At 42.6% G+C, this 26169-nt stretch overlaps 1 protein-coding gene across 4 annotated transcripts in view; it reads right to left on the bottom strand.

The window, feature by feature from the left end:
- The window catches only part of PRKN (parkin RBR E3 ubiquitin protein ligase), a 1331354-nt gene that overhangs the window by 190174 nt on the left and 1115011 nt on the right, over nucleotides 1-26169 (bottom strand). For all 4 annotated transcript variants that reach the window (XM_046005587.1, XM_046005588.1, XM_046005590.1 and 1 more), the window contains one exon: nucleotides 5082-5143. In XM_046005587.1, coding sequence (XP_045861543.1) covers nucleotides 5082-5143 — 62 coding nt within the window. The remainder of the gene's footprint in view (nucleotides 1-5081; nucleotides 5144-26169) is intronic.

Genomic DNA, 26169 nt, shown 5'->3' with positions numbered 1-26169 from the left:
TCTAAACGGTCACTCCCTTCTCTTTTCCTCTGACAACTGTCTTGATCCAGATGCTATCCATATTGGACCAAGACTGACATTCTCAAAATGTAATTTGGTTAATGCCTGCCCCCTGCTCAAACTTAAATTCAAGAATTTCTCATTTAACATAGAATTAAATTCAGATCTTGAGCACGGCCTACATGGTGTGGATGGTCTTCATTTTTCATCCCTGTCCCCCTTGATCAATATCTTCCAGCCACATTGCTTTCATTTAGTGGCTTGAACAGAGCAATCTCTTCACCTCTTGGGGGTCACTGAACATATGCTTCCCTCTGTTTTGAATGTTCTTCTATCCCATACAGAGATCCCAGCTCAGCGAACAGTGGTGCCCTCTCAAACTTGAAGGTTCACGGTCCCTTGACTCCTTATCCAAAACAGGTTAAATCTCAATCACCGGTTTCATCTTAGCTTTATCATGATTTGTTTGTGTGAGTTCCTTGTTTACCATTTTATCTAACAGTAGCACAGCAATAGAACAAAAAAGGTATTCACGAACTGTCTGTTGAATAAATGAACTTTGCTTCCTGAAAATTCTGGTGATTGAACCTGAGGTGGGGGAAGCTGGTATAAATACAGGTACTTCTGAAACTTAGTTCTTCTGAAGGCTCTCATGGCCCTATGGACTAATGACAGATATCACGCCTGGTGGGCTTTTTTCTTTTAAGGCTCACCTTGAACTCTGGAGTCACTTATAACCTAGTATGTGATAACATCTTTGCCAAGTAGGTTGGACTTGGTGGCATGAAGGGTGCTTCATGAACATGAATTATAAAGACAAGTCACAGGGCCAAGAAGCTAAAGTAAAGGGGTTATGTTAAACTCCAAGGAGTTTTCACTGTACTTTTATTTTAGGAAGGCAAGTTATTTATAGTGTGTAATGATTTATTTTTAATCTAGAGCCCCCAAATCAAATGCCTATTAGGGACTGATGAAAATGGAAAGGAATCTACATACGAAGAAATTAGATGACTGATAAGCATCTTTACCACCCAGCAATGGATTCAGTAATGAACCAGTATCTGTGTTCATCTTATCAGTTCACTTCAAGGTGCACATCACACTTATTTTATTGCCTACCTTGTTGTCACTAGTTCAGTCTACTAATTGAATAGAAATAATGTCAATATAGCACTTACTGTTTGCAACTCACTTTGCAATCCTATTTATTTCCAAAAACTCTAAGAGATGACTGACCATTTCTCTTCCTTTTCTACAAATGGGAAAGTCACATTAGTGAGGGACTGAAATGATGTGTCCAAGGGCACTTATAACACACATTAATATAAAGTTTCTTTTCATCGAGTGATAAAAGTTGCCTCCAGCATCCAGAGGAGCCTGAACGTATCATCTGCTCCCAGAGAGGGAGAGGCCGCCCTACGCCAACCCGCAGGAGCTGGTGGAACTGGACTGCTCAGCTTTCTCTCCTGAAACTCAGCTACCATCTGCCCTGAGGCCACCAGGTTCTGTCATGTATCATCAGGACAGAAATGTCCCAGACTGGCACATCTGATTTGTATCAGTCCCCGAAGCAGTCCCTGGCTCCCCTGTCCTTCTCCCATCTGATGCCTACCCCCGCCACATGGCTCTGTGCATCCCTTTGCTCTACTTTGTCCTCGAGCTGCCCAACTCTTGCCCTTGTGCTGGGGAAGCCAGGGCTGGCATTAGGAACTGCCCCGTGACTCTAATCCACTCCTAGGGTTCTTCTCCTGTTCTCCCCTCACTGAAACTGGCTCCTGCCCTGGGACACCCCTTCACTGGCTGCTCCCACACATGTTTTCTGCACACTTTGTACCACCAAGCATTGCTCAGCAATGCTCCAGTCGAACAGTTCTCTTCTCTCCTAAAACCAACCCTCCAGCCGTGAACTTGAAATCATCAGTCTCCACTGGGCGCTCTTCCTCCGTCTACAGGCAGCTCCTGAGCCCCACCCCCCAGTCTCTCCTGCCCCCATTTCTCGAAGCTTCAGTTGGTGACTCAGCAGAACTCTCTCCAAGTCGGCTCTGGTGACAAATCTGGAGGGTCTCAGTGTCCACACGGGCTACACTTCCAGCACCCTGGCTTCCCGAGTCCATGACCTCAAGTTCTGCAGTCAACTTTTCCTCCATCCTGAGTTGGCCATCAGCACTCCCGGCCTCCTCTGATCCCCCATTGCCAGGCCCTGCATCCCCGCACAGACTAGACATCGAGGATCTCATTCTTTGGCCAACACCTACTTTCCCAGCTAAAGCTTCCTAGTCCTTAAACTCCAAAAACTCTTTGGACCCACTGGGACCTGGAGCCAACAGACCAACTACCTTACCCAACCCTCCCTCTTCTCATCCCACCTCTCTGCTCTCCTAGCAGAGAACCAAACTCTGAGTTAAACCCAACTCAGTGTTTTCTGCCACTGTGTCTACATAGTTGAATGTGGCAGAAAGACAGCAGGCTGATGGATCTCACTCCAAACTCATTTATTTCCTCTTTATTTACTCCCTACCCTCCTAAGTGACAATTTCACTATCCTTTCCTCTCCCGGAAAAGCTTTGCTCTCATCTCCACTCTCAGCAGCCAACTTTGCTTCCTGTTTTACTAAGAAGAGCACCAGCAGCGATCATCCTGCCTAATCCAGTGGTCCCCACTGCCGCCAAGCTGAGCTGTCTGTACTTGTGTCTCAGCAGAGCCTCCACTCAGTAGTTGTGAGCCAGGACATTGTTCCTGATGGCCTCTCCTCTTCCTTGCATCACCAACCCACTACTCCTCTACAGAATCATCCAATCAACCCATAAACATGCCTTATCTTTCCTATAAAAAAAGAAAATGATCTTAATTCCACATTCCCCCACTCCAGCTGCCTCATTTCTTGGCTTCCTTTACAGCTGAATTTTTCAAAAAAGAAGTTCCCGATATTTGCTCTCTCCCATTCCTCTTCCTCCTCTCACATGAACCCAACTCAAGCAGGTTTTCACCCCCGCCATTTCCTGGTCAAGGTCACCAATGACCTCCAAGTTTCAAATTCCAGTGTTCATTTCTCACCCAACTCCTGCTTGGTCTCACGGAGCATGGATAATCAGTCTTCCTCCCAGAAATACTTCCTGCCTTTGTCTTTCAGGGCACACTTTGCTGGATTTCTTCCCACTTTACTCCAACCACATCTCGTATTGTATAATGCTTTTATGTGAAATGAGCATTATAGAGGCTCACTTCAGAAATTCTGTCCTCGCTTTATTCTCTCTCTGGAAAGCTCCTTTCCCAGACATCACCAGTTGCTTTCCTGCATGCCCTTCAGGTCCTCACCTATAAATCACCTGTTCAGTGAGGTTCTTCCTGACCACCTTGTATAAAATCTCACCTCTTCCCCCTGCTACCACTACCCCCTTTTTGGTTTTATTTTTCTCCACGGCCATAGGAACCACCCAGCATAGTGTATATCGAACATGTCTGTGTGTATAGAGCACAGCAGTTTCCCACTGATAGGTATCTCTTTTCACTCCTATACCCCTGTAACCAAGAATGGTTTATAGCACCTGAGTAGCTGCTCAGTAAGTATCTGCTGAATGAAAGGAAAGAAGAAAGGAAGGAAATGTGTTTTTTTCAGGAAATAAAGATCAATATTGCTGTGGTATACTATGTCTCCATGTTGCACAACTAATCAGAGTAGTATTGATTTTGATTACGGCTCGATTAAATTTCTAGGAGAATGCAAAGTGGCCTGACTTGTATGCAAATCTGAGATGATTACAGTTGGCTTCTTTCCCTACTAATCACCAATGACTCTAACACAAATAGGGAAATAATTTGCAAATATTAGTACAAGTTAGAAGAGAAGGCTCCATTATCTGAGCAGAAATGTCAGGGCAACAATCAGTAACTCTTACTATAAGAAATCTCTCAGGCTTTCACAGGAAAATGCTGTGAAATGGCTGGGAGATGCATGTGTTTTCCTAAATAGGTATGTTTGAGGGAGTCCGTTATTAACTCTTACCTGCAATAGAGGATGACTGGTTTTGCCTATATTTGAATAAACACTCAATGCCTGCTGAATTCTGCAATTTGCATAATGAAAATACTAAGGAGAGACATCCTAAAACCTGTTAAATCAAGGAATTGGAAATAATTCTAGTTTTTTATCCTCCCAATTAACTCCTTTCTGGTTTTAATCTAATATTGGACACAGGCATCCAACTTTGTAACATACATATACCAAAGGAAACACACGGACCACAAATTCATTAACAAAACTCATCTTCCTTTGCGTGTCCCCTGGTCAAACATGGCAAAGATGACCTTTGGGGGTAAAATGCAGTAAGACAGGGCGAGGTAGGTCATGCCCCAAGTCGTCAACTATTTGGTGTGAATATTTCAAGAAAAACTTGACATCAAGATTTAACAAAATACTGCAGAAGCTGTAATTCTATACAAAGATTAAGAAATTTATTCGTACACAGCTGAAGCGTGTGTTGTGCGTGCACATGTGTGTGTGTGTGTGTGTGTGTGTGTGTAATTTGGTCCTCTGAATTATTACTTAGCACATCTATTTAGAATCTGACACCTCACTGGGCACCACAGTACTCAAGCAGTCTACTTTTAATGGGCCACCCTGTGTACATACGTAAGTTACACGTTCGCATCCGTAGAGAAAGCCGTTGCAGCGAATATGGAGAACGCACGCCAAGTGCAAAGCTCTGGTGAGAGGGGCCGCCTGGCACCCTCACCCACAGCCCTGACTTCAGGGCCATCTGTGACGACGGGTCTCCCAGGCCTCGCGCAAATGGACACTAACTTGTTTGCTTCTCTGCCACTTCCCTGGGCCTGCTTACTGCCAGCATCCTAAGCTGCAATGCGCTGGCGGATCGCAGATGTACCAATTAATAACCTGTCAGGTCTGACGCATAGAAGACGGAGAGAGTGTCCTCACACATACCCGCGGCGTGGCTTTCTTCCCCATTTTAGGGCGCCAAGGGTCAGGAGATGCACTCTCCCTCCCCGGAGAGAGCCCAAACCGTCTCATTAGTGTCTATCTTTCACGACACGCCGGCGCTGCCTTTGAGAGGCTGACTCACCTGCTCTTCTCCAAGAATCCTGAAGTGATGGATCTCTTTAATCAGGGAGTTGGGGCAGCCAGCTGTTGGAGAGAAGAATGAATCACAAGCACGTTATTCCTATTCTGTGCAGCAACGAGTCCTCACATGCAGTCATCACTAAGCCACCAGTGATGCTGGGGAGGACACAGGGGCCCATCCGCACAACACATTCTAACCAACCCTGCAAAAGCCACGCCTTGGAGGGAGCTGTGGCTGCTGGTTGCGCCCCCACTGTGACGCTGGAGCTGCAGGGGAGTGTGGCCAAGCCTTTTCTCCCTCCTGATGGTGACCTGGCCTTTGTGTGGCTTTAGGCCACCCTGTCATTTCTCCCCAGCACGTCACTTGTTTCTTTTTTTTTTTTTTAATTAATTTATTTATTTTTATTTGCTTATTTACAGCATAACAGTGTTCATTGTTTTGGCATCACACCCAGTGCTCCATGCAGTACGTGCCCTCCCTATTACCCACCACCTGGTTCCTCAACCTCCCACCCCACCCCACCCCCTCCCGCCGCCCCTTCATAACCCTCTGGTTGTTTTTCAGAGTCCATAGTCTCTCATGGTTCATCTCCCCTTCCAGTTTCCCTCAACTCCCTCTCCTCTCCATCTCCCCATGTCCTCCATGTTATTTGTTATGCTCCACAAATAAGTGAGACCATATGATACTTGACTCTCTCTGCTTGACTTATTTCGCTCAGCATAATTTCTTCCAGTCCTGTCCATGTTGCTACAAAAGTTGGGTATTCGTCCTTTCTGATGGAGGCATAATACTCCATTGTGTATATGGACCACATCTTCCTTATCCATTCATCCGTTGAAGGGCATCTTGGTTCTTTCCACAGTTTGGCGACCGTAGCCATTGCTGCAATAAACATTGGGGTACAAATGGCCCTTCTTTTCACTACATCTGTATCTTTGGGGTAAATACCCAGCAGTGCAATTGCAGGGTCATAGGGAAGCTCTATTTTTAATTTCTTCAGGAATCTCCACACTGTTCTCCAAAGTGGCTGCACTAACTTGCATTCCCACCAACAGTGTAAGAGGGTTCCCCTTTCTCCACATCCTCTCCAGCACACGTTGTTTCCTGTCTTGCTAATTTTGGCCATTCTAACTGGTGTTAGGTGGTATCTCAATGTTGTTTTAATTTGAATCTCCCTGATGGCTAGTGATGATGAACATTTTTTCATGTGTCTGATAGCCATTTGTATGTCTTCGTTGGAGAAGTGTCTGTTCATATCTTCTGCCCATTTTTTGATATGATTATCTGTTTTGTGTGTGTTGAGTTTGAGAAGTTCTTTATAGATCCTGGATATCAACCTTTTGTCTGTACTGTCATTTGCAAATATCTTCTCCCATTCCGTGGGTTGCCTTTTTGTTTTGTTGACTGTTTCCTTTGCTGTGCAGAAGCTTTTGATCTTGATGAAGTCCCAAAAGTTCATTTTTGCTTTTGTTTCCTTGGCCTTTGGAGACTTATCTTGAAAGAAGTTGCTGTGGCTGATATCGAAGAGGTTACTGCCTATGTTCTCCTCTAGGATTCTGATAGATTCCTGTCTCACGTTGAGGTCTTTTATCCATTTCGAGTTTATCTTTGTGAACGGTGTAAGAGAATGGTCGAGTTTCATTCTTCTACATATCGCTGTCCAGTTTTCCCAGCACCATTTATTGAAGAGACTGTCTTTTTTCCATTGAATATTTTTTCCTGTTTTGTCGAAGATTATTTGACCATAGAGTTGAGGGTCCATATCTGGGCTCTCCACTCTGTTCCACTGGTCTATGTGTCTGTTTTTATGCCAGTACCACGCTGTCTTGGTGATCACAGCTTTGTAGTAAAGCTTGAAATCGGGTAACGTGATGCCGCCAGTTTTGTTTTTGTTTTTCAACATTTCCTTAGCAATTCGGGGTCTCTTCTGACTCCATACAAATTTTAGGATTATTTGCTCCAGCTCTTTGAAAAATATCGGTGGAATTTTGATCGGAATGGCATTAAAAGTATAGATTGCTCTAGGCAGTATAGACATTTTAACAATGTTTATTCTTCCAATCCAAGAGCATGGAACCAACTCCACATGCAAGAAGGGAAATAATCAAGATTAGAGCAGAGATCAATGAGGTAGAAACGAGAGATACAGTAGAATGTATCAATGAAACTAGAAGCTGGTTTTTTGAAAGAATTAATAAGATCGATAAACCATTGGCCACACTAATCCAAAAGAAAAGAGAGAAAGCCCAAATTAATAAAATTATGAATGAAAAGGGAGAGATCACAACTAACACCAAGGAAATAGAAACAATCATCAGAAATTATTACCAGCAGTTATATGCCAATAAGCTAAGCAACCTAGATGAAATGGATGCATTCCTGGAAAGCTACAAACTCCCAAAATTGAACCAGGAAGAAACTGACAACCTGAATAGACCGATATCTAGTAATGAGATTGAAGCAGTGATCAAAAACCTCCCAAAAAACAAGAGCCCAGGACCTGACGGATTCCCTGGGGAATTCTACCAAACTTTCAAAGAAGAAATAACACGAATTCTCCTGAAGCTGTTCCAAAAAATTGAAGCAGAAGGAAAACTTCCAGACTCTTTTTATGAAACCAGCATTACCCTGATCCCCAAACCAGGCAAAGACCCTACCAAAAAGGAGAATTTCAGACCAATATCACTGATGAATATGGATGCAAAGATTCTCAACAAGATCCTAGCAAACAGGATCCAGCAGCACATTAAAAAGATTATCCACCATGACCAGGTGGGATTCATCCCTGGGTTGCAAGGTTGGTTCAACATTCGCAAATCAATCAGTGTGATAGAATAAATCAATAAGAGAAGAGAGAAGAACCACATGGTCCTCTCAATTGATGCAGAAAAAGCATTTGACAAAATCCAGCATCCGTTCCTGATGAAAACGCTTCAAAGTATAGGGATAGAGGGAACATTCCTGAACTTCATAAAATCTATCTATGAAAGACCCACAGCAAATATCATCCTCAATGGGAAAAAGCTTGCAGCCTTCCTGTTGAGATCAGGAACACGACAAGGATGCCCACTCTCACCACTCTTGTTCAACATAGTATTAGAAGTCCTAGCAACGGCAATCAGACAACAAAGAGAAATAAAAGGTATCCAAGTTGGCAAGGAAGAAGTCAAACTCTCTCTCTTCGCAGATGACATGATTCTTTATATGGAAAACCCCAAAGACTCCACCCCCAAACTACTAGAACTCATACAGCAATTCAGTAACGTGGCAGGATACAAAGTCAATGTACAGAAATCAGTGGCTTTCTTATACACTAACAATGAAAATACAGAAAAGGAAATTAGAGAATCGATTCCATTTACTATAGCACCAAAAACCATAAGATACCTGGGCATAAACCTAACCAAAGAAGTAAAGGACGTCACTTGTTTCTTATAGAGAGCCAGGATTCTGTGGGGCTGGAGGGGTAGAGTTGGTTAGTATAGGTTCATTGTGCTTATTTTATCACATCTTGTTTCCTCGCTCTGCGGTGGGTGGGGAGTGGGCTGCACCCAGAGAGGTAAGAGGGAAGATGGGGCAGCTGGATATCACATCTCCTTTTTTTTTTTAAATGATTTTATTTACTTATTTGACAGAGAGACAGCAAGAGAGGGAACACAAGCAGGGGGAGTGGGAGAGGGAGAAGCAGGTTTCTCGCTGAGCAGAGAGCCCGATGCGGGGCTCGATCCCAGGACCCTGGGATCACGACCTGAGCTGAAGGCAGTCACTTAACGACTGAGCCATGCAGGCACCCCTGGATACCACATCTTCATGGGATTTGGTTGTAGTTTAGAGCCTTGCCTACTTCTTCCAGGAGACTCTGTCGAGACCAAAAGGGTCCTGTCTTTCGGTCTGGAAAGGGGCTCTTAATGCAAAGGACATGGGAAGAGAGGCAGGTAGTCAGGATGCCCATTACCTTCCATTCCCCCCAGTCAGTAAGAGCCTCTTCAGGCTTTCCCATTTTCTTTCTCCAGTTATAAAAAGAAATAAGCCAATAAGTTATATATATGCAGGCCAGCACATGCTTAGTTATCATTTAATTATGGTCCACTCCTGTCCCTTTAATTGAATAATTGTATTTATTAGTTTGTAGTCATTTATAATATTAACTCTAGTAACAAAAACTGATACAAAAGCCCATTTCTTAGATACAATCTATGGACTGCACAATCTGTTGAAGCTTCTACTAAGGAATTGGGTTATATGCAAAATGCCCCAAGGCAGTCACTTTGCTATTGTTCATGTTACTCAGCATGGGGACGTAAGAATGACGGGAAGTACCTAGAACGTCTGTCTGGGGAGAGCAGGCTGAGGAAGGAGGGAGTCGCCATCTTCGCTGGGATGAAGGAGTTATCCTTTGCAAAAGATACTATATTTGTGGTTTATTCTAGAAGGTAGAATAGTCTGAAAACTAAGAGGCAAAAATGACAGCAGTAGACCTTGGTTCAACATAAAGAAATTTCTAACTTAAAAATGGAATACATTGCCTGATGAGCTCGTGACTATAGGTTTTCAGACACAGGTTCAATGACTATTTCTGCAGGATATTGCAGAGATGAATTTGACCAAGTCCGCTCCAATTCAGAAATTCTGTGGTTATGTAAAATGGTGAAACACGGTTTTGATGCTTGATGTTATATTCGACACAGTCTTTGATATTATAACATTTTATACTTTGCGAGAGTGGTTTACAAATGCTCACCAAAGTAGTCCAAAAGAGCTTAAAAAATATAAACAAAATCTAAAGAGGCGATGTCACCACTTGACAGTAGACCAGGAAAATAAATGAAAATCCTGAGATTAATATTTTGGTGAAAAACACAGTATGCTAATTGCTTGCGGCATATCCAGTGCTATAAAGAAGGGAAGCTAGACCCTTGACATTAGGACTGTGTTTGTCCAACTGGACGCCACAGACATGTGGTCTGAAGGTTCTTTTTGAGATGTTCATTTCAGAACTACTCTTCTGACAATTATCTAAACAATTAGGGAAAGTCATGCTGGATCATTACTTGGCCACAATTCAACTAAAAACTTTGGCGGAAGTTCAGCCTCATCTCAGTTCTAGAGTTTAGATCATCTTGGGAGCTAGAGGTTCAGTGAAACTCATAAGGAAAGAGCAGAGGCAGAATTCCAGGCATGCATTCCCAACAAGCAGGGGTCTCATGGTCTGATGCCAGTGTAGGAGGTTCACATGGGAGTGGCCCCATGGGAGTATCGGCACGCAGATCAGGGGAACCTGGCCCCATGGGAGCATCAGCACACAGATCAGGGGAACTTGGCCAACCAGCCAGGGCCTTGGTTGCATCCCAGGGAACAATTTAGTTTCAGTAAAATGCCAGCATCTACGATATGAAATTCACAGAGTTAACTGGAATACTTTGGTTTTGTTCTTTTACTTATATTTAATTTACTAATTTTCATTTGGGCCTTCTAGTTGTATAAGCATAAAATGTTTAAATCTAGACATTTTTAAGAGAGATTATTTTACAAAATTAATTTTCTTCAACCTTGGAAGTTTTAGAGGATTTTCTAAAACATTGTCCTTCACACCTCTCAAACCTGAGAAAAACTGTTGTAACTTTAGTGCCAGGTAAAATAAGAACCAGAATTCAAAGTTAGCCTGTCTTCAGGATTTGTATTCTAACATTCTCCTAAGACGTAGCTACAAGGATTGATGTCAATGAGAGTTCCAATATAAACATCTTCACAGAAGACTAGACAATTACCCGGAACACCTGGTAGGTGGAATAAAATATAACAAACAAGGACAGATACGGCATTAGTTAGAAGGGGAGACGTGTGAGGGGGTCAGGATATTGAAGGGACCACGGGCAGGGCATCTGTAACTGCCCTCGGCGCAGGAACAGCAGTGTGGGAAATGGACAGACACGAACTTCCTGCGAAGGGGCGATTCAAAATCACAAAACCAGTAACACAAGACACACAGAGAATTCAGTTGTGGGAGGAGGAGTAGCGGCGCCAGGAGGAAGAAAGACCCTGGCAAAGAAGGATTACACAGAGAGTGCTGTGAATGGTGGTGTCGCAGTCTTGCTTCCTGCAAATTCCTCACACAGAGCCTGCACGCGCATGGCAGTGGGTCACCCCCCGGAGCCGTGGTTGTCTCTCTGGACCAGTCAAATCCTCACAGTGCCCGGCATCCTCTGCCTTCAGGACCCGAGGGGAGATCTTTCCTCGAGATGATGAAGAAAAGGCTCCTATTAAAATGTGCATACTGTGAGGCCCACAGTCTGTTGAGTCTCCCAGCTCTTGGTTTTGGCTCAGGTCATGACCTCAGGGCAGCGAGATGGAGCCCTGGGTCAGGCTCCATGGTTAGCATGGAATCTGCTTGAAATTCTCTCTCCCTCCTCCCCTGCCTCTCCTGCTCCTGTTCCCTCTCTCTCTCAAATCAATCAATCAATCAATCAATCTTAAAAAAATGTGCATGTGGGACATCATGCCACCCTTCCTTGGGGTTTCTGTCCCACCAAGAAGGTAGTGGCCTTTGATGTCCTCTGTCACTGGCCCCGGCACTGTCTCCGAGCCCTCTCTCTCCCTCCTCATTGTACTGAGACCGCTGAGACCAGGACTGCCTGCCACTCCTGACTACCCAGCAGCCTGCTGTCTCCAGCCGTTGGCGCTTGCCGCTCCCTCTGTCCGGAGAGCTCTTGGCCCCGACATCTGTATGGAAGACTCCCTGCCTCCTTCAAGTCCTTTCTCAAATGTCACCTTCTCAGTGAGAATGTCTGGGGCAGCCTGCATGAAACCGCAGCCTGTTTTCACCCCCACGCCCTCCTCCTGCTGTATTTTCTCCAGCACGAAACCATCTTCTCATGCACCCTACACCTCATGTCCTTTAGTTTCTGCCACCCGCTGCTGACATGAGAAGGTGACGAAAAAATTAGAAAGTGGATGTATTGTTAATAATATTAATGGCATTTCCACGTCTAATGTAGCTACTGCTACTTCTTGTAAAAATTTCCTGTACTTAAAAGGGAAGCAGAGAAAGACAATTATCATATGGTTTCACTCATATGTGGAACATAAGAAATAGCGTGGAGGACCACAGGGCAAGGGAGGGAAAACTGAACGGGACGAAATCAGAGAGGGAGACAAACCATGAGAGGCTCTGGACTCTGGGAAACAAACTGAGGTTTACAGAAGGGAGAAGGGTTGCAGGGGAAGGGGTAACTGGGTGATGGGCATTAAGAAGAGTGCATGTTGTGATGAGTACTGGGTATTAAAGGCAACTAATGAATCATTGAACACTGCATCAAAAACTAATGATGTACTATATGCTGGCTAATTAAACATAATAATAATAATAATATTAAATTAAAAAAAGGGAAGTGGGTACTTGAAACATTTGCTACATAATTACTTAAGAATCTTAAGAAATAAAGGTCAGGACTTCTTTTTTTCCAGTTCTGATGTGTGAAGGGCTTGGGAGTCACGACTCCCACCCTTACCATAAGGAAATCTGGGCAAACTGAAAACCAGCAACTTTTCTTAGACCCATAAGGGAACTGATGTCACCCTGAAATCTCGAGAGGCAGGCAAATCTGCCAGTGACAGCTAGGCCTGCCGACGTGGAGCGTAAGCCACTGGAACTGCAAACTCGTGGGTACCTTCCGATGCCCATTTCGATGAACTACAGATTACACGGAGGGATTGTCCGAAGGGGTCAAAAACGGAGAGAATGAGACATGAAGGCTAGATGCTGAGCCATTTCCCTTATCAGAAGAAATTCCAGTATGTTGGCTTTAGCAGGTGATGGACCGAGTAAAAGTCCCAAGAGTCTCAGAGGGTGGGTTTCACAGTTGATGTGATGGGGACCCGATCACTTTCTCTGGTCTTGGCAGATCAGAAGGTAAAAACCAGGACTTGTTTTGGGAGGGCACGTGTGAAGCTCGAACGTGCTTGGAAAACTTCTTAGACAATGGTTTAGAGGGAGAAACACCACTAGTAGAAGACGCGTGACACCAGGCATTTAAATCTGTCATTGTCATCTTTCCTTGAGAAAGAATTGCTGAGAAATGAACTAAGTGGCAGTGTTGCAGCCACAGCTATTGTGGGTGTCATACAGAAGGAACAAAGTGTCATACTGCTTACGAAGACGGAGAATCTAGATGGGTTGAAAGAACGACTAAACGGTCACACTTCTGTGAATGAGGAGCGTGTGTAAAATCAAGAATGTGTGCTGCGTGGGCATGCACATCGGGACACGGGGTCCTTCCCGAACATCCCTGGAGGAGAGAAACTGGTATGCAGACAAGAGGTGTTTCCCTGGTTGTCACTGTCCTGTCGTCCCCCTCTGCCACCTCCCCTAGGGGTGGACTCTACAGTCTATTTACCCCATGTATGGGGGTGAGGGTGGCTCTCTCCGTCCCAACCTGTCCCCCTCCCCCCGACTCCCATGTCCCTGGTCCAGGAGGAAATGAGAAGTAATGATGAAGCAAGAACAGGAGAAGGAAATGAAGTGACTGCTCATCTCCACCACTAACGAGCCGTGCAACCTCGGGGCACAGACACTGTGCGACCTCTAAAGCCTTCCATTCCCACTTCTAAGAACAGGAGTAAGAACATTTAACTTACGGGGTTGCTGTCGGCAATGCGTGCAGGTATCTACGTATTTGTGTATCTATCACCGTGCAGAGCTCCTTGTACATGGGCTCTTAGTGAATGGTAGACGCTGCTTTGAGAGTGTCCTAAGGGCAGTCCGACTGGGCTCCCAGAAATCCCTTGTTGCCTGAACCCTCATTATTTAGTGACTGATTTTGCCAAAGGCGCCCAGGATCCAATGACATGCTTGACATTATCAGGGCAATATGCTGAAAAACAAGATTGTCAATTACGTGTATGTGTGTATGTTTATAAAGTGCACGCATATACACACATGTATGTTCACATGTATGATCACACATGCTTAGAAAAGCACCATTAGTATAAATGTAAGGCCTTAAGTCTGTCGCCTTTTATTAATTCATTTATTCATTTACTCACTCCAATAATCTCAAGTGATTAATGAGCAACTTGAAATAAAACTTTATGACATTTTTACCTCTGAACTCCCTGGGAGATATTTTTTATCTCACTGGCCAATTCAAATGGCATCATTTACATAACTATATTTACAAAGCAAGTGCATAGAGGAAATCAAGAAATATAACTGAAATCAGGAAAAATAACTGAAGTCCCTGATCTCCAGGCACATCCAATTATCCAAATATGCAAAAGGGAAACTGACTCAAATTTTCGACAAAAGGGACAGTTAGCAACTGCTTAATGTACCTTCTGTTTAGCCTTCTGAGTCAGCCGTAAGGGCATCACTCGCGTATGCAGTCAACAGATGGATGATGATGGCAAACGAGCTGTGGCTTAAACACAAATATCCTACAACGATGTCAAGGAAGAGAGCTGACAGCTCATAATTCTGTTGAACCAGTGCTGATCTGGTTTTGTTGTTGTTGCTGTTGTTGTTGTGGGAGGCGGAGGGAGCTCTGTTTTCTACTGGTGGCTGCTTTGTAATATCTTTTTTAAAATTTTATTTTATTTCCTCAGTATTCCAAGATTCATTGTTTATGCACAAGGCTACTCGCCTTTTGTCACCCAGGTTGTGAATGAAGCAAAGGACAGAGCTGAGTAATTGACAATTCTACCTTGAAATTCGAACTCTAAATCCCAGACTCTCTGCATTGCAAACTACTTTCTGCTGTCATGACGGTTTAACAAAAATGAATATTAGATTTTGCATATAAATATACTGTAAAATCCGAAGTTCATATACCACACTATTTTATCCTCAAACTGATAAGATTAGTCTGTTTAACTTGAACGTACTTCTTGTGTTTCGGGGACAGAATATGCTACCATAGAGACATTAAAAATCTACGCACAACAGAAATCCAAAAGCAATACGAAATTTTAGAGGTTAAAAGTGTTCACCATGCAGTGAATGGAAAAATGAACAAAAAGGGAGTAGGACCATGGGCTGTGCAACACTGTATTTTCCAAAAAAGACAATGGATTCAATGTGAACGTGTTGCTGCACAAAGCTTCTATCAATGGCAACTAATTAAATTGAATTGAAAAGCGCTTTTAGGGGAGCCTGGTTAAGTTGATTAAGCATCTGATTCTTTGTTTTGGCTGAGGTCATGATCTTTTAGGGTTGTGAGATCAAGCCCCTGTTAAGATTCTCTCTCTGCTTCTTCTGCCTTCCCTCTCTTAAAAAAAAGAACAAGAAAAAAATTTTTTTTTCCAGGCTTATATGTGTAGTACCTATCACAATTTTTGTTGCCTTTAAATTACTTGTTAATATCTGCTTTTCTCACCCTGAATGCAGACTCCATGAGAATGGGGACTTGCTCACAGCCTCATCTAGGACCTGGAAACTGTGTCCAGCACAAGGGTAATACTTAATAAATATGTGCTGACTGATTAAATAAATTAAGGGGGGAAAGCCCTTGCCTTCTGGTTCTCACAAATATGAGCACTGGAAAACAGATAACTTGACAAGCCTGCGCAGAGTTCATTTAAAGACCTATGAGATAAAGTCTATTTGCCCTTGAGTCAGTTTTGTAAAATCTCAGAAATGAATTATTTCCTATTTTAAATGCAAGGTTTAATTTTTTAAACACAAAATATTAATATGCCACTACTCAAGCAAGAAAGGGTTCTTTAAATGCTCCATTTCCTACTGACCTTGTCAAAATAAAGCTAAATTTCAGTGAGGGTAGAGTTCTGTTATGAATGAAGACAGAGGCCAGGTCTGCTGAATGGGCTCTGATTGGGGTCCCCCTGACGGGGAACCCCTCAGACCATTGCAGAAATGTCCAAATATCTTCCTTCGGACAGCCACATGGCTGCCAAACGCTATCTGATGATTCTGTTTGTGTCAACGACCATTTGATCTCACTCTTATATTTTATGGACTGGCATCTAATTCCTTCAGTGATCAAAGATAGATTGATGTAATTCATAGTCATGTGTTCAAGAATGAAAGGTCTTCATTTTTAAACAACTCTAGCTGTCACTATCCCTAGATGGACCCTCTGCCAGTCTAGAATTCTCTTCCATAATGTGACCTACAGCTGGATTTCAGGCCCTGTCTCAAGACTTTGTTCAGTGACAGGGACAAGAGGACCAGAGGACCAGCTGAAGAATTCCATTCTGATAATGAGGCATTCTTGTGGTCAGAAGGATCTTTCTAGATACAAGTTGGTAGCTTTGGAGTGACAGAGATCATATCCAGTCTTTTAAAGCCTTTATTAGCCTTCTCTCTCCCGGGGCAAATACCCATTTGCCTGCAATAATATGTAATATATGTGAAAATTTATAGGAAGCATCCAGATGTTCATTTCCTTTCCCTCTATTCTTAGATTTGGGCTTGTAGTTGGCAATATTCCTGTTCAAGTTTGGTACTAGGGAAGTCTCCTGTTTATTCACTGTTGCCACACTCACCCATGTATTCCCATGTATTCAGATCCCCGATCAGATACTGGGGAGCCCAAGGTTGAGCTTTCATGGTGCTTGGTTCTAAGAAGGCTTTGATAGACACACTCTGTTTGCAAGGTCAGGCTTCTTAGATGAGAGTTCTCACATTTCCTCATTTCACCTTTGACATCACACTGGTGGGTTTCCTTCCACCCTGCTGATAAAGAGTTCTGTGATGTCCACTCTGAACTTCCGACCATAGAGCTTGTCCCAGAATAGTCACCTAACTTGCTGGCCCTGGGGAAAGTGTAAAAACATATCACTTGTTTGAATATTTCAAAGTCATGTTAAGATCCCCTATTATTGATGTATTCATATCAATATGACTCTTTATCTTGATTAACAGTTGTCTTATGTAGTGGGCTGCTCCTGTATTGGAGGCATAAATATTTACAATTGTTAGATCTTCAAAGTCATAAGTCAAACTAAAAAAATGTTAAAAAATACGTTTCACCCTTTTGACAAGTAACACGTGTATGAAGATCTGGACGGTGGAAATTTGGAACTCTTGAACACCTGGGAGGTTTTGCACAACCCAGCCCCCACCACAAGTTACCCCTTGGCCCGTGTCTTCAGGAAGACAGAGCCAGTTAAGAACTCAGGGCTATTTGTGCAGGAAATTCTGAAGCCCCATGTACCTGGGAACTCAGGAAGGGTTCAGGTCCACAGGTCCACCTGAACCTCTTGTGAGTTGAGGTGTGAATGGAGGTCAAGGAAGGAACTAGGGCAGGGCCCGTCTTGCCAACAGAAGTACTTCTTGTCAATGGCCCATCCCCAACTCCCTTCTCTTTCACCCCCTTGTAGTATCTGACGTCAAGTCAACACACATTCCTTCAAACTATTCTCACTGGAGTTGGAGATTCTGTTACATTCTTTTGCTTCTCTGTGCTCTTTGTTGTCCCTTCCTGCCTCTCCCTTCATCTAACTTGAGTCTGATAGCCAGCCCACAGTAGCAGCCTTGTTTCTCTCTCTCCTCCAAGGTACCCGCCTGCTTCAACAGTGGGCTTTCCATCCATCTCCAGTGGCCATCTCGCTTGCTCCCAAGCTCCAGCAACCCTGTCCAAGTGGAGAAGTTCCACGGTGAGCGTCCCACACCCTCCTTCATGACTGCTTCCATGGTCCATCGGTCAGTCTTGGTGAGTCTCAGTTGGCTCTTAATGAGCACAGAGACCTCCTAAGTGCTCACAGTGTTTTTACTTTGTCTTCAGCTGATGGCAGAACCTGAATCTAACCCACTGCTTGGCACTTTCTGAGAGTCAGTCCTTCCTCAATTTTGAAAAGTTAAAGAAAGTCCACTTCCCGAACTTTGAACACTGTTCTGCGGTCATCGTTCCTCAAAGACCCCTGGCAGTGCCTCTGAGGTTATATGTGGGTTCATTTGCAGACCTAACAGCACTTAAAATACTTGTGTGTTCCTTATTCTGTTCTCATTTTTCTTTTTTTTAAAAAATTTTTATTTATTTTTTAAGTTTCTTTTCAGTGTTCCAGAATTCATTGTTTATGCACCACACCCAGTGCTCCATGCAATACAGGTTCCTCCTGAAATTGTCTGTCCTTTCCAACATGGGAAAGAAATATTCTCTTTGCTCAAGAAAATAGGAAAGACTGGGTTAGAAAGCTTTTCTAACATTGTGCCATCTTCCTTGTGGAGGGCTTTTCCCTGTTGTCTCGTGTCCTTGACCCAACTTTAAAAGCCTGTTTTGTTGTCTTTGGTCATTGAAATTAGAATGTCATCTCATTCTGGGCCTATCTGGACAATACGTGCACAGGTTTGTGCTTTTCTCTTGTTTTCTCTGCTATTAAATCCTCACTCATCTCTCCCACCCACTTTCTAAAAATCTGAGCTCACTGTAAATAAAAAAAAAAAGTTTGGTATTGCCTGGTTGCTATTAAAAATGAATAAGGACATGTATTTTTACAAAAGCATATGAAGACAGGATTGGATCCTGTTTTTTTAAAGGATAACTTTTAAACTGGGGTTTTTACTTCAATTAATATCTATAATCAACATTTACTATCATTTGGTTCCATATAATAAGACTATTTTACAATCTAATTCAGAAGCTCCTCCACAGCTTTATAAAGTTGTGGATCATTTTCACAAAGTCTGACAACTGATAACTATTTAAAAAAACCTCAAGCAAACAAAAAACCTTTTGGGGGATTAATTGAAGCACAACATTTTTGGAAAGCTTGTGCTGAATTTCCTCAATTACCATGCTTCAAAGTTGAGAAAACTCATTTGGAAAACATATTCCCTTGAAAAGCATTAAAAGCCACATGAGTCTTCAATCACTATTTTTCCTTTTAATTTCCTTGCAAATCATCATGGGGCAATTGTGATATTCTTTGGGTTCAATGGAAAACCGTGAGCACCCGGGCTTGGGATAAGAATTGAAATGGATTTCAGCTCTCTGATGTGCCATGGGCACTGGCCACATGATACAAATAATCTGGAATTTGCAGATTGCTGCTGTTTGCTGTGAAACCCTTTCAGGATTAATTTCTCTCTTGGCTATAGCTTAGAATCCCTAATGTAGGCTTGACAATTACAGTTACTTTCTATTTTCCCCGTAAGTACAACTTTGGAAAGGAAACTGGCTCACGATGAAATGGCATAAAAATAAATCATGATTCAATGTGATCAAAGATAACGCAGCACGGGGCGCCTGGGTGGCTCAGTGGGTTAAAGCCTCTGCCTTCGGCTCAGGTCAGATCCCAGGGTCCTGGGATCAAGCCCCTCATCCTGCTCTCTGCTCTGCGGGGAGCCTGCTTCCTCCTCTCTCTCTGCCTGCCTCTCTGCCTACTTGTGATCTCTGTCTGTCAAATAAATAAAATATTAAAAAAAAGGAAAAAAAAAGATAACGCAGCACAACACTGAATAACTACCTTCGATCACAAGTCAAAACAGGGTGGGGCACATCTGCAGGCTGGACTCAGAGAGCTGGATGAGCTCTTTCCCACTCCAGTTAAGCCCCCTGATCCGAGTCTCCATGTACTCTGTCAAAGTAGCCATTTCTGAATTAGTCTGAGAGCCCCGTGTTAATCATATCCATGGAAAACTCACTAATCTACTTGACTGAGAAGCTGCATGCAAAATTAGCAGGACTTTACCCCATCATATTTCAAAGCATTATTACCTTGATGAATAAAACCAGGCCCATCTTAATAATTTCTCTCTGCCAATAGCTTATTTATGTCTATGAAGGTTCTTCTCTGCATTCCTTTTCAATAGCCAACCCTTGATGAGCCCAGGACACCCTAAACCAGTTACAAAGAATCTGGAAGGTATTCCCCTCTCACCCAGCAATGTCACTTACAGGTACGTGTCAGAGAGACTCTTAACAGCCACAATGGAATATCTGCAAGGATATTTAGGGCACTGTTTCTGTAATAAGAGCAACAACAGAAGAAAACATCTGAAATGACCATCAAGAGGAGAGATGAAGGCATCCAACAAGCACTGGCCATATATCCCCTTGTTGCCAGGCAGGCCCTCTGGGGCACTCGGGTCACGTTAGTGGAAAAATGAAAAGATGAAAATCCCTTCTCAGAGCTTGTGTTCTGAGAGGGACAGACGATTGAAATAAACTATTTAAGAATAAAATGATGAAATACCACTGGATGGTGATGAGCACATTGTTAAAAAACAAACAAACCAGGAGAGTTTCAAGGAGATAAGAACAGGTGGAATCGTTTCAAATAAGGTGCTCCGAATATCTCCTGATGAGAAAATAACATTTAAGCAGAGAATTTTAGAAAGTGAATTAATAAGAATTAGTTAGGGTGAAATGTATCAAATAGACCAATTTCAGAAACAAAGTTGAAAAAGCTACGACAGTTCACATGTAGTACGATGTCATTTACGGGAAGTTCAGAAAATCTCTTGAACAATATGGAGTCACACAAACACACTAATTATATAAAATAACATGCGTGAATGATAAACAACAAATTTAGGAGAAGGAGATAAAACAGGATCATAGAAAAGGGGAGGAGGAGGCTTCCAACTTGTCTTTAACACTGGCAAAAAGAGGTTTTAAACCTAAGCAAAAAGGGTCTCTTTTAAAATAGGGCTGGGGGGCGCCTGGGTGGCTCAGTGGGTTAAAGCCTCTGCCTTCAGCTCAGGTCATAATTCCAGGGTCCTGGGATCGAGCCCTGCATTGGGCTCTCTGCTCGCCAGGGAGCCGGCTTCCTCCTCTCTCTCTGCCTGCCTCTCTGCCTACTTGTGATCTCTGTCTGTCAAATAAATAAATAAAATATTAAACAAAACCCAAAAACAATAAAATAGGGCTGGGAGGCCATGAGGGAGGAGGAACACGTGAATGCCTTATCACAAGGAAGTGATGAACTTCTGGAACTTTTCTAGCCTGCTGTCGCCTTCGACCTGGGTCATCGGCATGCACCCCTTTGCAAGGAGCCCATCCAGTTTTACAAATTTCAACTGCTTATTTGCACGTGAACCCATCCCAGTGAACCTGGTCTCAGTCAGGCTGGCACAGAGGACTTGAATGAGAACCACACTCAGCACCTTTCACCTTTGTCATGTGCCCCCTCTTCATCTTCCTCAGAACACAATTTAGGGTCCTGCCTGAATCTTGTGTCTCCCGAACCGCAATTCTAATTGCCCAAACAAATGTTTGTTTGCTTTAATTTTCAGGGAATTCTTTCTGGGTTGATGCATTTATTATAATAATTGGTACAGATAAAAGTTAACATTTCTATAACACTATGGAAAAAGCACTCTTCTTCGTGTTTTGTGTAAAATAACTCATTTGGTCTTCCAACAACCCATTGAGAGAGGTACTATTTTCACCACTTTACAGATGGTGAAACAGAGACGTAAAAATATTAATTAACCTGGCAGAGTTACGTGAAGTCGTGAGAACAGACACCAATAAAGCTGAGTAGTGGGTTTCTGAGCGTTCATTGTGTCTCACTGCATGTTTGTAAATTTTCATAATGATAATAAAAACACACACACAAGAGACCTTGAAGTACAAAGAAAACCTTGGAAAAAGTTGAATAAAAATTTAAAAACTTATGGACCTGGAGACAAATTAGTGAAGATGGCGGAGAAGTAGCAGCCTGAGACTACATCAGTAGCAGGAGATCAGCTCGATAGCTTATCTAAACATTGCAAACACCGACAAATTCAATGGGAGATTGAAGAGAAGAAGAACAGCAACTCTAGAAACAGAAAATCAACCACTTTCTGAAAGGTAGGACTGGCGGAGAAGTGAATCCAAAACGACGGGAAGAGAGACCGCGGGGGGAGGGGCCGGCTCCCGGCAAGCGGCGGAGGAACGGAGCACAAAATCAGGATTTTTAAAAGTCTGTTCCACTGAGGGGGACATTGCTCTGGAGGCTAAACCAGGGTGAAGCCCACACAGGGGCAGCAGGGCCCCAGGTCTCACAGGGTCACAGAAGGATCGGGGTTTCAGAGTGTCGCAGAGCTCCCAGGTATTAGAACGGAGAAGCCGGCTACAGAGACAGAGCCGAGGACTGAACTCTCAGCTCGGGGTTACCTTGAACCGGTCACGGGCTGAGTGAGCTCGGAGCGCGGCTGGAGGCTGGGGATATGTGAGTGATTGGCGCTGTTCTCTGCGGGCGCACTGAGGAGTGGGGCCCCAGGCTCTTGGCTCTTCCGGGCCAGAGACTGGGCAGCCACCATTTTCATTCCCGCCATCCAGAACTCTACAGAAAGCGTTCAGGGAAGAAAAGCTCCCGAAAGTGAACCCGAGCGGATTACTGAGTCCGGCCCCTGGTAAGGATAGTGCAATTCTGCCTCGGGCAAAGACACTTGAGAATCACTATAACAGGCCCCTCCCCCAGAAGATCAACAAAATATCAACAAAACGAAGTTCATCTACCAAGGAAAGCAGGTTCAATACCTAGGACAGCAGTGGAATTCCAGAGGAGGAGAAAGCAAAGCACGGAACTCATGGCTTTCTCCCCAGGATTCTTTAGTCTTGCGGTTAATTTAATCTTTTTTTTTTTTTTTTCAATTTTTTTTCCTTCTTTTTTCTTCTTCTGCTAAAATTTTTTAAACTTTTATCCCCCTTTTTTAAATGTTTTTTAACTAGTTTATCTAATATTTATATTTTTCTTTCTTTTTATATTTTTTCTTTATTTGTTTTCTTTTTTAAATTTTTTTCCGAACCTCTTTTTAGCCCTTCTTTCCCCACCACGATTTGGGGTCTCTTCTGATTTGGTTAAAGCACATTTTTTTCTGGGGTCTTTGCCATCCTTTTAGTATTTTACTTGCTCTTTCATATACTCTTATCTGGACAAAATGACAAGGTGGAAAAATTCACCACAAACAAAAGAACAAGAGGCAGTACCGAAGGCTAGGGACCTAATCAATACAGACATTGGTAATATGTCAGATCTAGAGTTCAGAATGACAATTCTGAAGGTTCTAGCCAGGCTTGAGAAAGGCATGGAAGATATTAGAGAAATCCTCTCTGGAGATATAAAAGCCGTTTCTGGAGAAATTAAAGAACTAAAATCTAACCAAGTTGAAATAAAAAAAGCTATTAATGAGGTGTAATAAAAAATGGAGGCTCTCACTGCTAGGATAAATGAGGCAGAAGAAAGAATTAGTGATATAGAAGACCAAATGACAGAGAATAAAGAAGCTGAGCAAAATAGGGACAAACAGCTACTGGACCACGAGGGGAGAATTCGAGAGATAAGTGACACCATAAGATGAAACAACATTAGAATAATTGGGATTCCAGAAGAAGAAGAAACAGAGAGGGGAGCAGAAGGTCTATTGGAGGGAATTATTGGAGAGAATTTCCCTAATATGGCAAAAGGAACAAGCAGCAAAATCCAGGAGGTGCAGAGAACCCCCCTCAAAATCAACAAGAATAGGTCCACACCCCATCACCTAATAGTAAAATTTACAAGTCTTAGTGACAAAGAGAAAATCCTGAAAGCAGCCCAGGAAAACAAGTCTGTAACATACAATGGTAAAAATATTAGATTAGCAGCAGACTTATCCACAGAGACCTGGCAGGCCAGAAAGAGCTGGCATGATATATTCAGAGCACTAAACGGGAAAAACATGCAGCCAAGAATATTATATCCAGCTAGGCTATCATTGAAAATAGGAGAGATAAAAAGCTTCCAGAACAAACAAAAACTGAAAGAATTTGCAAACACTAAACCAGCGCTACAGGAAATATTGAAAGGGGTCCTCTAAGCAAAGAGAGAGCCTAAAAGTAGTAGATCAGAAAGGTGCAGAGACAAAATACAGTAACAGTCACCTTACAGGCAATATAATGGCACTAAATTCATCTCTCTCAATAGTTACCCTGAATGTTAATGGGCTAAATGCCCCAATCAAAAGACACAGGGTATCAGAATGGATAAAAAACCAAAACCCATCAATATGTTGCCTACAAGAAACTTTAGACACTAAGACACCTCCAGATTTAAAGTGAGGGGGTGGAAAACAATTTAACATTCTAATGGGCTTCAGAAGAAAGCTGGGGTGGCAATCCTTATATCAGATCAATTAGATTTTAAGCCAAAGACTATAATAAGAGATGAGGAAGGACACTATATCAAACTCAAAGGGTCTGTCCAATAAGAAGATCTAACAATTTTAAATATCTATACCCCTAATGTGGGAGCAGCCAACTATATAAACCAATTAATAACAAAATCAAAGAAACACATCAATAATAATACAATAATAGTAGGGGACTTTAACACTCCCCTCACTGAAATGGACAGATCATCCAAGCAAAAGATCAACAAGGAAATAAAGGCCTTAAATGACACACTGGGCCAGATGGACATCACAGATATATTCAGAACATTTCACCCCAAAGCAACAGAATACACATTCTTCTCAAGTGCACATGGAACATTCTCCAGAAGAGATCACATCCTGGGTCACAAATCAGGTCTCAACCGGTTTCAAAAGATTAGGATCATTCCCTGCATATTTTCAGACCACAATGCTCTGAAGCTAGAACTCAATCACAAGAGGAAATTTGGAAAGAACCCAAATACATGGAGACTAAACAGCATCCTTCTAAAGAATGAATGGGTCAACCAGGAAATTAAAGAATTGAAAAAATTCATGGAAACAAATGATAATGAAAACACAACGACTCAAAATCTGTGGGATGCAACAAAGGCAGTCCTGAGAGGAAAATATATAGCGGTACAAGCCTTTCTCAAGAAACAAGAAAGGTCTCAAGTACACAACCTAACCCTACACGTAAAGGAGCTGGAGAAAGAACAAGAAAGAAACCCTAAACCCAGCAGGAGAAGAGAAATCATAAAGATCAGAGCAGAAATCAATGAAATAGAAACGAAAAAAAAAAAAATAGAACAAATCAACGAAAGTAGGAGCTGGTTCTTTGAAAGAATTAATAAGATTGATAAACCCCTGGCCAGACTTATCAAAAAGAAAAGAGAAAGGACCCAAATCAATAAAATCATGAATGAAAGAGGACATATCACAACTAACACCAAAGAAATACAGACAATTATAAGAACATACTATGAGCAACTCTACGCAAACAAATTTGACAATCTGGAAGAAATGGATGCATTCCTAGAGACATAGAAACTACCACAACCGAACCAGGAAGAAATAGAAAACCTGAACAGGCCCATAACCAGTAAGGAGATTGAAACAGTCATCAAAAATCTCCAAACAAACAAAAGCCCAGGGCCAGACATCTTCCCAGGGGAATTCTACCAAACATTTAAAGAAGAACTAATTGCGATTCTCCTGAAACTGTTCCAAAAAATAGAAATGGAAGGAAAACTTCCAAACTCATTTTATGAGGCCAACATCACCTTGATCTCAAAACCAGACAAGGATCCCACCAAAAAAGAGAACTACAGACCAATATCCTTGATGAACACAGATGTGAAAATTCTCACCAAAATACTAGCCAATAGGATTCAACAGTACATTAAAAGAATTATTCACCACGACCAAGTGGGATTTATTCCAGGGATGCAGGGTTGGTTCAACATCTGCAAATCAATCAATGTGATACAACACATTAATAAAAGAAAGAACAAGAACCACATGATACTCTCCATAGATGCTGAAAAAGCATTTGACAAAGTACAGCATCCCTTCCTGATCAAAACTCTTCAAAGTATAGGGATAGAGGTCACATACCTCAATATTATCAAAGCCATCTATGAAAAACCCACCGCAAATATCATTCTCAATGGAGAAAAACTGAAAGCTTTTCCGTTAAGGTCAGGAACACGGCAGGGATGTCCATTATCACCACTGCTATTCAACATAGTACTAGAAGTCCTAGCCTCAGCAATCAGACAACAAAAAGAAATTAAAGGCATCCAAATCAGCAAAGAAGTAGTCAAACTATCACTCTTCACAGATGATATGATACTATATGTGGAAACCCCAAAAGACTCCACTCCAAAACTGCTAGAACTTGTACAGGAATTCAGTAAAGTGTCAGGATATAAAATCAATGCACAGATATCAGTTGCATTTCTGTACACCAACAACAAGACAGAAGAAAGAGAAATTAAGGAGTCAATCCCA

Source organism: Meles meles, chromosome 5, assembly GCF_922984935.1.
Source record: "Meles meles chromosome 5, mMelMel3.1 paternal haplotype, whole genome shotgun sequence".
NCBI lineage: Eukaryota > Metazoa > Chordata > Mammalia > Carnivora > Mustelidae > Meles > Meles meles.
This window is presented reverse-complemented; position numbering and strand designations above follow the sequence as displayed.